Here is a 15,992-nt window from a genome sequence, read left to right as displayed (position 1 = left end):
TCAGTTTGGGACTAGTGTCCTCAGTATAGTACCATTGTCCTACGTTTAATACTAGTGTCCTCAGTTTAGTACTAGTGTCCTCAGTTTAGTACTAATGTCCTCAGTTTTATACTAATGTCCTCAGTATAGTACCACTGTCCTAAGTTTAATACTAGTGTCCTCAGTTTAGTACTACTGTCCTCAGTTTAGTACCAATGTCCTCAGTTTGGGACTAGTGCCCTCAATTTAGTACTAATGTCCTCAGTTTGGGACTAGTGTCCTCAGTATAGTACCATCGTCCTACGTTTAATACTAGTGTCCTCAGTTTAGTACTAATGTCCTCAGTTTAGTACCAATGTCCTCAGTATAGTACTAATGTCCTCAGTTTTATACTAATGTCCTCAGTATAGTACCATTGTCCTAAGTTTAATACTAGTGTCCTCAGTTTAGTACTACTGTCCTCAGTTTAGTACCAATGTCCTCAGTTTGGGACTAGTGTCCTCAATTTAGTACTAATGTCCTCAGTTTGGGACTAGTGTCCTCAGTATAGTACCATTGTCCTACGTTTAATACTAGTGTCCTCAGTTTAGTACTAATGTCCTCAGTTTAGTACCAATGTCCTCAGTTTAGTACTAATGTCCTCAGTTTTATACTAATGTCCTCAGTATAGTACCATTGTCCTAAGTTTAATACTAGTGTCCTCAGTTTAGTACTACTGTCCTCAGTTTAGTACCAATGTCCTCAGTTTGGGACTAGTGTCCTCAATTTAGTACTAATGTCCTCAGTTTGGGACTAGTGTCCTCAGTATAGTACCATTGTCCTACGTTTAATACTAGTGTCCTCAATTTAGTACTAATGTCCTCAGTTTGGGACTAGTGTCCTCAGTATAGTACCATTGTCCTACGTTTAATACTAGTGTCCTCAGTTTAGTACTAGTGTCCTCAGTTTAGTACTAATGTCCTCAGTTTTATACTAATGTCCTCAGTATAGTACCATTGTCCTAAGTTTAATACTAGTGTCCTCAGTTTAGTACTACTGTCCTCAGTTTAGTACCAATGTCCTCAGTTTGGGACTAGTGTCCTCAGTTTAGTACTAATGTCCTCAGTTTGGGACTAGTGTCCTCAGTATAGTACCATTGTCCTACGTTTAATACTAGTGTCCTCAGTTTAGTACTAATGTCCTCAGTTTAGTACCAATGTCCTCGGTTTAGTACTAATGTCCTCAGTTTTATACTAATGTCCTCAGTATAGTACCACTGTCCTAAGTTTAATACTAGTGTCCTCAGTTTAGTACTACTGTCCTCAGTTTAGTACCAATGTCCTCAGTTTGGGACTAGTGTCCTCAATTTAGTACTAATGTCCTCAGTTTGGGACTAGTGTCCTCAGTATAGTACCATTGTCCTACGTTTAATACTAGTGTCCTCAGTTTAGTACTAATGTCCTCAGTTTAGTACCAATGTCCTCAGTATAGTACTAATGCCCTCAGTTTTATACTAATGTCCTCAGTATAGTACCATTGTCCTAAGTTTAATACTAGTGTCCTCAGTTTAGTACTACTGTCCTCAGTTTAGTACCAATGTCCTCAGTTTGGGACTAGTGTCCTCAATTTAGTACTAATGTCCTCAGTTTGGGACTAGTGTCCTCAGTATAGTACCATTGTCCTACGTTTAATACTAGTGTCCTCAGTTTAGTACTAATGTCCTCAGTTTAGTACCAATGTCCTCAGTTTAGTACTAATGTCCTCAGTTTTATACTAATGTCCTCAGTATAGTACCATTGTCCTAAGTTTAATACTAGTGTCCTCAGTTTAGTACTACTGTCCTCAGTTTAGTACCAATGTCCTCAGTTTGGGACTAGTGTCCTCAATTTAGTACTAATGTCCTCAGTTTGGGACTAGTGTCCTCAGTATAGTACCATTGTCCTACGTTTAATACTAGTGTCCTCAATTTAGTACTAATGTCCTCAGTTTGGGACTAGTGTCCTCAGTATAGTACCATTGTCCTACGTTTAATACTAGTGTCCTCAGTTTAGTACTAGTGTCCTCAGTTTAGTACTAATGTCCTCAGTTTTATACTAATGTCCTCAGTATAGTACCATTGTCCTAAGTTTAATACTAGTGTCCTCAGTTTAGTACTACTGTCCTCAGTTTAGTACCAATGTCCTCAGTTTGGGACTAGTGTCCTCAATTTAGTACTAATGTCCTCAGTTTGGGACTAGTGTCCTCAGTATAGTACCATTGTCCTACGTTTAATACTAGTGTCCTCAATTTAGTACTAATGTCCTCAGTTTAGTACTAATGTCCTCAGTTTTATACTAATGTCCTCAGTATAGTACCATTGTCCTAAGTTTAATACTAGTGTCCTCAGTTTGGGACTAGTGTCCTCAGTATAGTACCATTGTCCTACGTTTAGTACTAGTGTCCTCAGTTTAGTACTAGTGTCCTCAGTTTAGTACTAATGTCCTCAGTTTTATACTAATGTCCTCAGTATAGTACCATTGTCCTAAGTTTAATACTAGTGTCCTCAGTTTAGTACTACTGTCCTCAGTTTAGTACCAATGTCCTCAGTTTGGGACTAGTGTCCTCAGTTTTATACTAATGTCCTCAGTATAGTACCATTGTCCTAAGTTTAATACTAGTGTCCTCAGTTTAGTACTACTGTCCTCAGTTTAGTACCAATGTCCTCAGTTTGGGACTAGTGTCCTCAGTTTAGTACAGTTTTGTACAGACTGGTACACACTCACACATGTACACACACATCTGTCTTTCTATCAAAGTGAGGACCCTCCATTGACTTCCATTCATTTTTGTGACTCCACTATGCCTAACCCTAACATAACCAGCACTGATCTATCCCCAACCCTAACCTTAGCTAAAACTTGATTCACACCAGACATCTGGTAAGCTTCCAAAAAAAGTGAGGACCAATAAAATGTCCCCACTTTGACGGGAAAATGGTCTAAATGGTCCTCAGTATGTAGTAAGTACAAGAACACACACACACACACACACACACACACACACGCATGAATGCACATATTTTTAAATAAAGTATCTTGGGGAATGCTGCCCCCTTCTTCATCCCACAGACGGAACAGAACCAGCTCAGACCTGGCTCCGGTCCTGACTGAACGAGTGGACGGACTGATGCATTCAGAACCAGATCAGGTGTGACACAGATTCCGATCACCTTTATAGAGCATGGAGCGGCGCTCTTGTCCCTCCGTGTAGCTGATGTTGACTCTGCTGAAAACAGTTCTGGACGGGGGGTCGATGTCGAACACAACACCGGTCTCCGGAGCATCCTGGTAGTCCGATATGTGAGCGCTGCGAACAGGAAGTGGTTCTGAGGAGTCCAAACAGCAGCGTGATAAGTTACTGTTATTCTAAAAGGATCAAACATGAAAACTAACGTTTCACTTTTTAAATATATTATTAAACCTTTTATCTACTGCAGAGAAAATAAAACCCAAGCAAACAAGGATCCATCTGAGCAGAACTGTCATTCTTCTGCAGGAACGATCTTCTGGTTTTTACTTTATTCGTAACACAAAGTAATGCACTTTCAAAATAAAAGCTTTCGAGTTTTCTTACTGGTGAGAATCGGCACACTCCTGATGGGTCGGGACCAGCCTAACCCGGTCAGACCCAACAGTCCCACAGTGTAGACCAGACCATGAAATGATGCATTGAACTGCAGCGGCTCGCTGGTGTTGATGAACGGAATCAGAACCAGTCGAGGTTCTCCAGAGATCTGCACCGCGTAGGATGTGAAGTTCTCCAGAAGGTCTGAAGGATCCAGCGCCGCCACAATCAACCCGGCATTGTTGATAGAAACCTGGAATGCTGCCACATCCTGGAAAAATGAACAGAACAAAGCTCTAAATCAGATAGTAGGTTGGACCAGGAACAAGGACCTCAGGAGAAGAAGTCTCATGTCCACAAGAATGAAAGTCCTGATCCAGGCCAGAAGACAGAGACTCTGGGTCAGGAATTAGTTCTTGATTCTGCTTGATATGACCCGGGTTCTGAAGGGAGTCTAGTTTTCTGTCCATCTTTGTTCTGGTCAGGGTTTTTTAAGTGATGCCAGTACCAGAGACAACAGGTAAAATGAGTTCTGAAGAAACCAGAACAGCCTGGCCCACTGGCCTCTGTCTGATCTCAGCCCGTTTAAGCCCCTTTCCCACTAGCATTGGCTCTGCATGGTCTGGATAGCATAGAGAGTGTCCACATTAGCATAGCCTGCCTCTCTTCAGGGTGCAAGCGGACTGCTTTCAGCCCCATTCCTCAGGTGGTCTGCTTCAGGCGGACCACAAACCCACTGCTGACTGATAGGCCGGCTCAAATTCACACCTTCCATTAGGAGAAGCCTCCGATTGGTGGGTAGAATCAGCCCACCTGAGCTTACGGCGTTATCATGCTGATTTCCTACAAACTGAGAACTCATCTGGCTGCATTTCTTGTATTCCTAAGCAAGGATGTGAGAAATGAACTGGGCCACGCTAAAGGTTGGTTTATGCTTGACGCGTCCGCGAGGTCCGCACGGCTCCGCGCGGCAAAATTGCGTCATTTTAACAACCACGCCCCTCCACCACGCCTCCACACGACCCAAAATTTCCACACCGCGCACCTAGGAAATTTTCTAGCCACGCGGACGGTCGGACGCGGAAAAACATGGCGGACCTGCAAGAACTAGTACGGCAGAGGTTGGTAAATACAGACATGTGTATGATTCAGCTCTCAGAGATCACCGTGATCAACATGTTAATAATTCTTGGAGAGAAATAACTCGCACTGTCGGAAAAGACGAGGACGCTGTTAAAAATGCTGGAATACCATGTTGTAAACAGTCATTTCTACTTCTACTATGGTGTAGTGTTGGATGCATGCCGTAGAGCTCCATGCTGCCCCCTACAGTTTGGGAGAATATTGGCTCACCGCAGAGACGAGCCGCACGAACCATAAACGCTGCGAGTTGTGAAGCGCGTTCCATCCGCGAGCCGCATCACCAAGCGGAAAGTGAATGCGTCAAGCATAAACCAAGCTTAGACTACTGTAACTCTCTTTTCACGTGTCTGAGCAGAACCTCCCTGAACCGTCTACAGGTGGTTCAGAACGCCTGTGCTCGGCTTCTGACCAAGTCCTCCAAACACACCCACATCACCCCGCTTCTCCTCCAGCTTCACTGGCTGCCAGTCAACTTCAGGGTTCATTTCAAGATCCTGGTTCTGGTCTATAGGGCCTTACATGGACAAGCACCATCTTACATTGGTGATCTTCTTAGTCCCTACACCCCCAGCAGGTCCCTGAGGTCCAGTGACCAAAGCCTACTGGTTGTGCAGCACCAAAATCTAAGCTCAGCTCGGCAGTGACCTAAAATACATAAATATAATTTTACTTACCGAAATAAATGAAGTGGAGACTCCTTGGACGCTCTATTAGTGCAATTAATGCCACAGCAAGTCATTTTGTCCAACAATTGCACAAATAATATCCAAACAAGAATACACACACACAGAGACTCAAAATCCCGGAACAGTTTCCAGGCCAGACCGAGGCTCTACTGAGGCCTTTCCACGGAGCTAGCTCTGTGGTCACGTGGGTCTGATGCTCATTAATTATACAGAATTTTAGGCTTTTAATACACTTAAACAGGAGAGTGAGAAAAACATTCACCCCCCTCAGAGTTGTCATGAGTGTAAACTAGATCATTTAAACCTAAAACATGTTCTGGTACCAGGCTGTAAACATGTTTATTTCTGCTGTCAAATTGGTATTTTTAACATGGGAGTCAATGAGGATTTGCTGCTTCTGACACCAGCCCCTAGTGGATGAGGGTGGAACTGCAATTTTTGGTACTTCCGGGATTGCTTCAATTTTTGAGCCGCATTGTGGGGTCTCGGTTACCCATTGTATTACAAAAACAAGTAAAAAACGGTTTCTCAGTGAACTTGGTCTTTAACGTTAGTGTATTGAACACTCGTGTTATTTAATCTGGTTTAAGTGGACCAGGGGAAACAGTGGTACCAGACTTCTGACCCACTGGTTCTGAAGCGATTGAGTCTGTTATTTAATGAAATCTCACAGCAGGAGGAGCGACTCCTCACTGCTTCCCAGAACCCCGGAAATAATCTCAGAATCTCCTCAGCTTGTTCTGACCCGTTGGCAGAACTCCAGCCCGGTTCTAACTGGAGGTTTGATTGGTGGATTTAACCTCAGCAGACTTCCTCTCTTGTGTCTGATGCAGCATGTCAAGTGCAGCACTGCAACACCAGACAAGAGTCGGAACCAGCAGATTATCCATCCTGACCCAGATTCCTAATCTGTCATTTGAAACCTGGAGTCGGTGAACATGTGCTGCAGCGTGGCTGGGTGGATTTATCTGGGATAGGGAGGCACAGCTTCTCTTCCTTGGTTTGGTGCGTTTACAGCTGTTCAAGCAGGACATGGACCTTCATCACCGCCTCTCCTTGTTCCGCCTTTCCCGGGATCCACGGATTTCCCTCCTTATTCATTTTCTCTCTCCCTTTCCTTGCTTTTTAAATCACAGTTCGTTATTTTTTATGTTATTATTATTATTTTCTTCTAATGTAACTATTTTTAAATCATTTTTTGGAAGATAAATTTTGTGTTTTGAACGTTTTGGTTCTTGTGAAGCGCCTCACGGCTTTCATCTCGAGAGGCTCTGTATAAAAGATCGGTTTCTTGCTTTTCTTTGTGATCATATGAAGTCAGGCGGGAGGCAACCCACATTCCCCAGAACTCCATGGAAGGAAAAACATTCCCTTTGCTTTTGAAATGTCTTCAGATTTCACCAGAACTCATCCGATCAACAGTTTTTAATCCTGTTAAAAACAAATTAGATTATAATCCGGCTCAGTGGCCTGGTGGTCTGAGTGTCTGCCCTGAGACTGGGAGTTGCTGGTTAAAAACCAGTGGGCTTTGGGTCAAAAGTGGAGAACACAGTTCACCAGTGTAACTTTTAAATGGCCAAGCATAAGCCACGCCCATCAACTTCCAGACCAATGAACGGGAGTCTGAGCCACTAAAGGTAATTCTGATGCCCTTTGATCTTTAGGATGTGCTGGAGAAGGCTTTGAGCAGCGGTCCGACTCCACCGTCAGTGAAACATTAACGCAGCGCTGGATGGAGATGCACCTGGTGATGCTGCAGAAGCTTACGGACACAACGCCACAGCCAATGTGTGTCGTAGTCGCAGCTGCAGGCGGTCCAACCGGACTTTAGACCTTCTCTTGGCCAGTCGGTGTAAAATACAAGCAGATGTGGTGCAAATACGACATTCTGGAAAGTTAGAACTGAGGGGAAGAATTAAAACAGAAATGAAATTTCTTGCTGCTTTCCTGGTTCATTTATTTGATTTTCATGTTTTGCTTTTGCTCGTAGACGTTAAGTTGTGAATAACTGCAGGAAAAATGATGCCCTGCGGCGTTTTTGTCAACAGTATTAAAATAAGCTTCGAGGGTTTATCCGAATTCTTTCTCTTTGATGAGCTGCACCCAGATCAGCTGATCTCAGCTTAGTCCATAGATCATATGTACAAAGTTTGAAGTTGATTCGACGAAAAATGACGGATTGGTGTTTAAAACTCAGTTTTGCGTTTTTTGTGAACTAGCAAATAATCTAGTTAGGCGGAAATGGGCGTGGCCAACACAAAAGAGATGCAGAATCATCCAAGGATCATGTACATATAAAGTTTTTGACTGTAGGACCTACGGGTTGGCCCCGCCCAGGTACGTGAATCGTGTTCACATCTGGGTAACCTGTGTGTTTCCGTGCTCAGTCCACCGGTTTATTTTGGACCGACCCAACACACCCACTACCGACTGATCATCACGCTTACCTAGAGGGAGCACCTGATTGGCAGGTAGAATCAGCCAGCGGCAGCTTCCTGCATGCGTGCTTCATTATCAGTCTGGAGGCAGTGGAGTAAACATCCTGAGAGCTGACCAAAGTGCTGCACGTTCATTAAAAACAGGTAAAACAAGACAATACAGTCCAAATAAAAGCCATCAATAAAAATAAAAATGAGTAAAGAATAATAGAGTTCCTACAAACATCATTTAAAACAGCGAGAGAGGATGCCCGTCTGTTCCAGAGCCCGGCAGTAGTGCACAAAAAACGCCCGCTCACCGCGGGACTCGTAACGCAAACGGTGGGTGCACAGCGGCAGCAGGTCGGCAGAGCTTAACGCATGTGCAGGGGCGTATGGGTGAGGAGGTCAGAGAGATAAGGTGGAGCGAGGTCATTCAGAGCCTCGATTACAAAAGTCAGTCGTCTGAACCGAGTGTAACCGGACTCAGCCACGCCGCTTTGCCCTAAGCACCTAAATGTTCTGCGTTGCGTAAAGCCTCATTCATACATCCCCGTCTGCGTCGGGTGCATGCAGCGCCATCATCCGTCTTCCGAGGGTTCTCGGACAGGCTCGCAAGGAGGGACGGGGTCGAGCTCTTTTCTAAAGCCTAATTAATGCTCCATCAGCTCCGCGAGGGAGACATGCACGCACGGAGACGTTTGGCCCTCAGACTTCTTCATCTGCTGGGGAATGTCGCAAAGCAATTCCCCGTCAGGACGCCAGAGGGCGTAGCGCTGCTCTGTGGTATCCGGTCATGTATCCGGTCCAAGATAGTGTGTTTATATTGTGTTTGTTTTGTATTTTTTGCACCAAAAGAAAAAAAATACACAAATGTTTGCATGTAAATTATTAAAAATTAGATACACCGCCTGTGAATATCAATATATTATTGCAGGAAAAAATATCATGATATATTGCGATAGCGATATCTTCGATACACAGCGTTTGAATATAGAAATAGTATTGCTGGGGGAAATATCGCGATTTATTGCTGTATCAATATTTTCTTACATCCCTATAAACTCTACAGCTGTGCTGCAAGCAGGATCATTAATGTGGAAGTTAAAGGCACCAAAAGTTTTACTTTTTCTAGTTTGATCATTGATGATAGAAATTCTGCTAATTCAGAGAGAAAAGGGCAGCTGGACCGGGAGGTCGGTAGAATAAAATACAGTGAAATACATTTTGTAACCCTACTTTGATGACCTGACATTCAAAAGCAGTAAAAGGGCCATTTTTCACATGTTAGTCCTTAAAAACCACAGCAAGACCTCCACCACGACGTGACGTGACGGGCGTGGTTAACACGGAGCAATGAGGAGGACATATTTCACTGAAGTGTACAAAGTTTCCATCGTGCTGCCACGTCTCAGTTAGAAATAAACAGTCCAACTCTTCTCCGATGAACAGCTCATTTAAAATAAAGGATTTGTTTGAGATGGAGCGGGCATTAAAAGGGCACACTGAACTGAATCCTGGAGAACATCTGTCTTCATAACCTGTTGGAGAGGGATGGGTCGTAGACATCCAGAGGTTTCCTGCATCTTTTAGATTAAGAACACAGCTGATGGCACTAGCACCGGTGTACGTGGCTTGCCGCTCGCCCTTGTTGCCCTAATCATCACCAACCCCTCGATTTCTGTATTTTCATGAATTTTTCTTCCATTTTATATCTTTTTTATGCCAACGTCTCCTCTTTCTTGACTTACGATCGTGAAACACTGCTGGATTTAAGTCCTCCTGTGGCTGGTGTTGGGGTTGTTCGTGGGGGTATTCACGGACCTTGGGGCTGTCCTGATGGTCTGTGTGTCTTCGCCTCTCCGACTATGTTGTCCCGGAGATCATTCCATTCTAGGAGGAGGAGGAGAAACTGCAAGCGACGGGGAAAGCGAGGTGATCTGCGTGTGAGACTGTGGGCCTTGTGTTCTGGTTCTCGGAAGGTTTCGCTACTCCGCTCTAATGCTGCTCGTGATTTGGTGCTTCCTTTGCGTTTCCTGGATCCCCCGGCACCCTGCCTTGTTCCTCCGGCGCCCTGCCTTGTTCCTCTGGTCGGCTTGGACCAGGTGTCTGCTCAGTGTCATGCGCACTCCGCACAAGGCCTTCGTTCTAGACGGATTGGCGGTGAGAATCTTCTCCTGGTCAGATGCGCTGAACCGCTATGTGACTCTGTTCCTGAGGCACTGCCCTGGACTTGGTTCGGTTTGATCAACGCCAGGTCTGTCTTGAACTAATCTTTTATTCTTAGAGACTTTTTTATTCTCCATGAACTCAGCCTGATGTGCATCTGCGAAAGTTGGATCCCTTTGGGTGACTCTAGTGCCCTTCTCTAGCTGGCCCCTCCCAGATAATCTGGTGGTGGGGGGGGGGGTGATCTGGTTGTGGTTTTTAATTCCAGTTTAAGTGTAGACAGCTCACCCCCGTGGTCTCGTCTATCTCATTTGAACTGTGCCAGTTTGAACTGCATTTCTCCTCGCCTGGTGGTGGTCGTAATGTATCGCCCTCCATAGGCTAACCCTGACTCCATAGGCTAACCTGACTCCATAGGCTAACCCTGACTCCATAGGCTAACCTGACTCCATAGGCTAACCCTGACTCTATAGGCTAACCTGACTCCACAGGCTAACCCTGACTCTATAGGCTAACCCTGACTCTATAGGCTAACCCTGACTCCATAGGCTAACCCTGACTCTATAGACTAACCTGACTCCATAGGCTAACCCTGACTCTATAGGCTAACCTGACTCCACAGGCTAACCCTGACTCTATAGGCTAACCTGACTCCACAGGCTAACCCGGGCTTTTAAAGGATTTTTCTGATCTTGTAGCAGACTGCATCATGAAATAAGATCATGTTCCATTCCTAGGTGATTTTAATATTGATGTGTGTTGCACTGATAATCTGTTGGCTAGGGACTTTCTGCATGTTTTGGACTCTTAATTTAACACAGTGGGTCACTGGCCCTACCCATATTAAAGGCCACACCTGTTTTGTTCTGTTGGCCTCTCCCTTATTAATATTGTGACTTTGCCACCTGTGTGTGTGTGTGTGTGTGTGTGTGTGTGTGTGTGTGTGTGTGTGTGTGTGTGTGTGTGTGTGTGTGTGTGTGTGTGTGTGTGTGTGTGTGTGTGTGTGTGTGTGTGTGTGTGTGTGTGTGTCATGGTGGATGGCTGTTTATACTGAGCCAGGATCCTCTGGAGGTTTCTTCCTGTTAAAAGGGAGTTTACCTCTCCACTGTCATTGCATGCTTGCTTAGTATGAGGAGCAACCTGCTGGGTTCCTTATATAGGAAACTTTTTTCTGATTGGCTTAATAAACTGACCTGTTTTTGAATGTTTACTGTGTGAGGGTCCTTGAGACGACTCTTGTCGTGATTTGGCGCTATATAAATAAACTTGAATTGAATTACTGCTTCGTTCTCTTGCTGGGTTCCCCAGGGTTCTGTGTTGGGCCCATTGTTGTTTTCTCTGTATCTGCAACCTCTTGGTTTGATGTTAAAGTAACATGGGTGTCATTTTCACTGCAATGCAGATGATACCCAGGTGTACGTGCCTTTTAAGAGGGGCCACAATCTTGCTTTGCTGTCTCTGTTAGATTGTCTTGTTGAGGTTAGACAGTGGATGTTCTCTAACTTCCTTCTTTTTACTGACAAAAAGACAGAGGTTGTAGTTTTTGGTCCAGGTACTTTGTCTAGGGTGGGTGCATTGGACCTCGGTCAGCTCGCTCCATTCTTGAAACTGAGTGTGACGTCCCTGGGTGTTGTACCGGACGGGGATCTTGTCTTGGACAGGCAGATCAGTGCGGTGAATGAATCTAGTTTTCATCAATGAAGAAGGATCGCCAAGGTAAAGACCTTGCTGTCAAAAACGGATTTTAAAACAGTAACTCGTGCTTTTATTACATGAAGGCTTGATTACTGTGATTATTTGTACCTTGGTGTTTCACAATCCCACCTCTCACGTCTTCAGTCGGGGCAGAATGCTGCTGCACTCCTTCTTACTGGGACGACAAAGATGGAGCACGTTCCTCCTGTCCTGGCCTCACTGCACTGGCTGCCTGTTCGCTTTAGAATCCAGTACAAGGTGCTTTTAAATCTCTGCATGGCCTTGCTCCAGATGACCTCTCTGAGCTACTGGTGTTCTACTCCCCTGCACGGTGTCTGAGGTGGGCTGATAGGACGCTCCTGGAAGCCCCAAAAACCAGACGTAAGCTCAGCGGTGACGGGGCTTTCTCTGTAGCAGCCCCTAGGCTCTGGGATGAGCTGCCTTCGAGCATTAGGTCGGTCTCTACACTGTCTGGTTTTAAATCTCTTTTGAAAACCTACGTTTATGATTTGGCTTTTAACTCAGCATGGGTCTTTTAAATGTTACTCCCTGAGCCAGGGCAGGTGGTCCAGCGGAGTGTCGATGCACAGCATCCTTCAGTATTCTGCGTCGGCCAGAAGAGGTTTAGGTCTGGGGGGGAGGAGGCTGTGGAGGTTGCTTCTTACGGACTACAGACTCCTGCTGGATGGCATCAGATGGTTGAGAGGGAGCCTGGAGGTATCAGCTGGTCGTTCCTCAGCAAGTGGAGAGAAGCGGTTAGAAAGACTGAGGTCAGGGGGGGGGGGGGGGGGGGGCTCTCCTACGGCCACGTACCACAACCTGTGGCCAAGATGAAAAAGGGTCAGGAGCAGAGCTGGAAGTGGGTAGTCGTGGTGCAGCAGGATCCCAAACAGTGGTGTGGTGGAGCAGAGAGTTCTGATTGGACGTTTCTTTTTCAGACGGACTGATAAGGTCTGGGTCAGTGAAGGAAGACGAGATCTGAAACTATCCAGCAGAGAGTCGTCGTACATCCTCTTTAGCATCTGAATCCTCGTCTTTGCTTTAGAAAGCATCAAGCCGTCGTTGTGGGGCGGAAGGAGAGGGAGGACAGACGTTCAAGACAACTTCAAGGTTGCAGAGCTTTAGCTGAGCTGCCTCCGAATCCAGAAATTGGTGAAAGGATAGAAACTGGTTTTGAGAGGAATTAGAGCACAAAAGAAGGAGCTGACGTAAACACGTCTGCAGGCTTCTTGAGGTGATTGTAGTTCATCATCACCAGGGTGAAAGTGTGTGTGTGCATGGGTGAGTGGCTGATTGTGTTGTGAGGCATCTTGGGGGGTTGTAGAACCCTAAGAAGCTATACAAAAAAAACCCATTTACCATTCTGACCAGATGCCTGAGCCACCTCAACTGGCTCCTCTCGCTGTGGAGGGGCAGCGGCTCTACTCCGAGCCCCTCCCAGATGACCTGTAGCCGTGATCTCGTTCTTTCGGTCACTACCCAAAGCTCATGACCATAGGTGAGGGTAGGAACGTAGATTGACCGATAAATCGAGAGCTTCGCCTTCTGGCTCAGCTCTCTCTTCACCACGACAGACCGGTACAACACCCGCATCACTGCAGATGCAGCACCAATCCACCTATCGATCTCACACTCCAGCTTTCCCTCACTCGTGAACAAGACCCCGAGATACTTAAACTCCTCCACTTGGGGCAGGACCTCATCCCTGACCCGGAGAAGGCATTCTACCCTTTTCTGACCCAAGACCATGGTCTCAGATCTAGAGAAGCTGATTCTCATCCCAGCTGCTTCACACTCGGCTGCGAACCGCTCCAGCGAAAGCTGAAGATCACGTTCTGATGAAGCCAACAGGACCACATCATCTGTTAGCATCAATCCATAAAGTGTATAAAACTTTAAACTTTCTTAAAATATTGTTGTTGCTTCTGATCAAAAAGGATGATTGAAGCAATCCCTTCAGCTGATCTGGTCCCCCTCAGGGAGGAGGACCAGGAGGACACCCCCACCCCCCACAGACCCGTTGCTGTGTCGTGTTGAGATGATTGTTGTTCTCATACCTGCCTTTCCTTTAGTTGTTGCTAGGTTACCACGTTTAACCGGGGCGGGTAATTTTCACTTTAGAAGTGGGGGGGGACACGGGGGGGTGGGGGTGGGGTATCTTTACGGTATGTTCTAATGGGAAACAGGCTTCAACACAAACGGTTGTTTTCTGCTTGGTCCTAAAGCTCAACCAGTGTCAATTTAATATAAAGTAATATTGTTTTTGGATGGTAAAAAGCGCAGGGGTCAAAACTTGACTTTGGAAAAAGTGGGGGGGACATGTCCCCCCTGTCCCCCCCCAAAATTACGTCCATGGGCGGGAGGTAAACCCTGAATCAGAAACGCTTTTATTTGTGCTGCATTGATGCAGCAAGAAAAATCCAACTTCTCCAGGTGAGTGAAGTCCCATCACTGAGCGGAGGCCTGTTTCCTTCCTGAATCATAAATAAACAAAAACAATCTGACAGCTGCTGCTCAGAGCTGGACTGGGCCAGAACCAGAATCCACGGGTCTCAGAACCACAGCGTTCTGATGGATCCGGTCAGAGGCCAGAGTTCAGCCCGACCATCATCAACAGACACATCAGAACCAACATCCGGTTCTGATGAGGCAGAAAACAGGCCGGTATGGATGTGGTGCGCGTGCACGCCTGTGTGATGTTCAGTGATGCTGACGAACCTGCAGGATCCAGTCAGGCTGCGGCCGACTGACCCACTTCCTACGGAACCAACGAGCTGCTGGCTGCCTGCGGGCCGAACCGGCGGGTCCACACACACACACACACACACACACACACACACACGAGGCGGTTTCTGACCGAACCCTGCGTGTCCTCACCTGGACGGAGGCGAGCAGGATCCCGGTGAGGAGCAGCGGGACCAGCATGATGCGGGTCCGGGTCTTGGGGTCTCTAGAGTCCGGCCTGCTGGATCTCAGTCTGCTGCATCCAAACAAAGACGGTCCTTCTTCTGCATCGGGCGATGCTCCGCGACCCGAACCGTTGTGAGGTTGCGATCCGCTCCAATGGTTTCGCTTCATCTACATCTTCCTCAACCGAACCGAGCCTGCTGAGACGGACTGGAGATGGGCCGGACTCTAGGGTCCATTCCGGGGGCTGAAGACTAGCAGGAGGTCGGTGTCGGTGAACGGGATGGAGCTGCAGCGCGACGAGGCCCCGCCCTGAGCGGGGGGAGGAGGGAGGGGGTCATGACGTCTCGTGGAGCAGATAGGAAGCCCTGTCCCTGTCAGAGTCCTGATGGGTCCAAGTCTGGGTCAGGACCACTGTACTCTCCACAGGATACCATCTATGAGTAGCTCTGACCCAAAAGGTTCTGGCAGACTGTAAAGACTGGAAAACACCAACAAGTCCTCACACCTGCCAAATGCAGTCTAATCAGAGGGCATTGCTGTCTCAGAGAAAACTAAAATGGTAAATTCCTTCAGTAATCTTTATCAAGTCCAGCCATGTCTTTGCAACAGCTTCACTCGTCTCCGGGGTCTCTGACCTCGACTCAGCTAAGCAATGATTCCCTCTCCACACCCAGTTCCTGTTTCTCCGTTCAGGTGTTTCAGGTAAACGAGGTACTCGGGTTAGATCCTCATAAATCAGCTGGACTGGATACTCTGGATCCTTTCCTTCTGAAATAGCAGCACGTGTTATTGCTGCACTTACCCATCTGTTTAACCTGTCCATACAAACTGGTGCATGTCTGCAGGACTGCTTCAGTTACTCCACTCTTTAAAGTGACCAGTGACGACATGTTTTTTCTTTTTTTTTTGAAAGATGGCGCCGGTGTGTGTGGCAGCTCGTCTATTGCTCCTGAAGCTTTTTTTCTGCTTCATGTTAGTTTTTCTTTCCTTGAAATTTAGCAGTTCTATCCGGGTGTATGATCGTAAAACCTTGCTCGGGATTCGCCAAGCAGCTGAGGGCTTATCGTTCTCTGGAGGTTTTGGTCAGAATGGATCGCCACTACTGGATGGTTCTTTGGGCTGCGTGTGCTACGTGGCAACCTTACCTTGATGGAGGAGGCGCCGGAGACGGGGGAAGCGTGCCGGATGCTGGATGAAGCTGAGATCGGCTCGACGTGGAACGTTGGATGCTGTGTGTGGAGTTGTGGGCTCAGAGGGGGACGGTGGGTCGCCGGAGCACCAGTTGGATCCGGTGCCGTTGAATCTGGCGGCTTCCAGATTGGTATCGGTGGTGTGCGGCGGCGGGATGATACAGTCGCGGCGCCCTGCACCACAGCGGCGAGCGTGCGGGAGAGGAATTCACCGACAAAAT

General features: G+C 46.7%; 1 protein-coding gene across 2 annotated transcripts in view; it reads right to left on the bottom strand.

Annotated features, from left to right (window-relative positions):
- Positions 1-14,886, bottom strand: part of ptpro (protein tyrosine phosphatase receptor type O) — an 81,060-nt gene extending 66,174 nt beyond the window's left edge. For both annotated transcript variants that reach the window (XM_054739940.2, XM_054739941.2), the window contains exons 1-3: positions 14,549-14,886; positions 3,571-3,832; positions 3,167-3,322 (exon numbers count right to left, since the gene is read on the bottom strand). In XM_054739940.2, the coding sequence (XP_054595915.2) occupies positions 3,167-3,322; positions 3,571-3,832; positions 14,549-14,749 (619 nt within the window). In that variant the 5' untranslated portion in view covers positions 14,750-14,886. The remainder of the gene's footprint in view (positions 1-3,166; positions 3,323-3,570; positions 3,833-14,548) is intronic.
- Positions 14,887-15,992: the final 1,106 nt, after the last annotated feature.

The sequence above is a fragment of the Nothobranchius furzeri genome, chromosome 1 (genome assembly GCF_043380555.1).
Source record: "Nothobranchius furzeri strain GRZ-AD chromosome 1, NfurGRZ-RIMD1, whole genome shotgun sequence".
In the NCBI taxonomy this organism is placed as follows: Eukaryota; Metazoa; Chordata; class Actinopteri; order Cyprinodontiformes; family Nothobranchiidae; genus Nothobranchius; species Nothobranchius furzeri.
The sequence above is the reverse complement of the archived record's forward strand: the minus strand, read 5'-3'. Positions and strand labels throughout refer to the sequence as shown.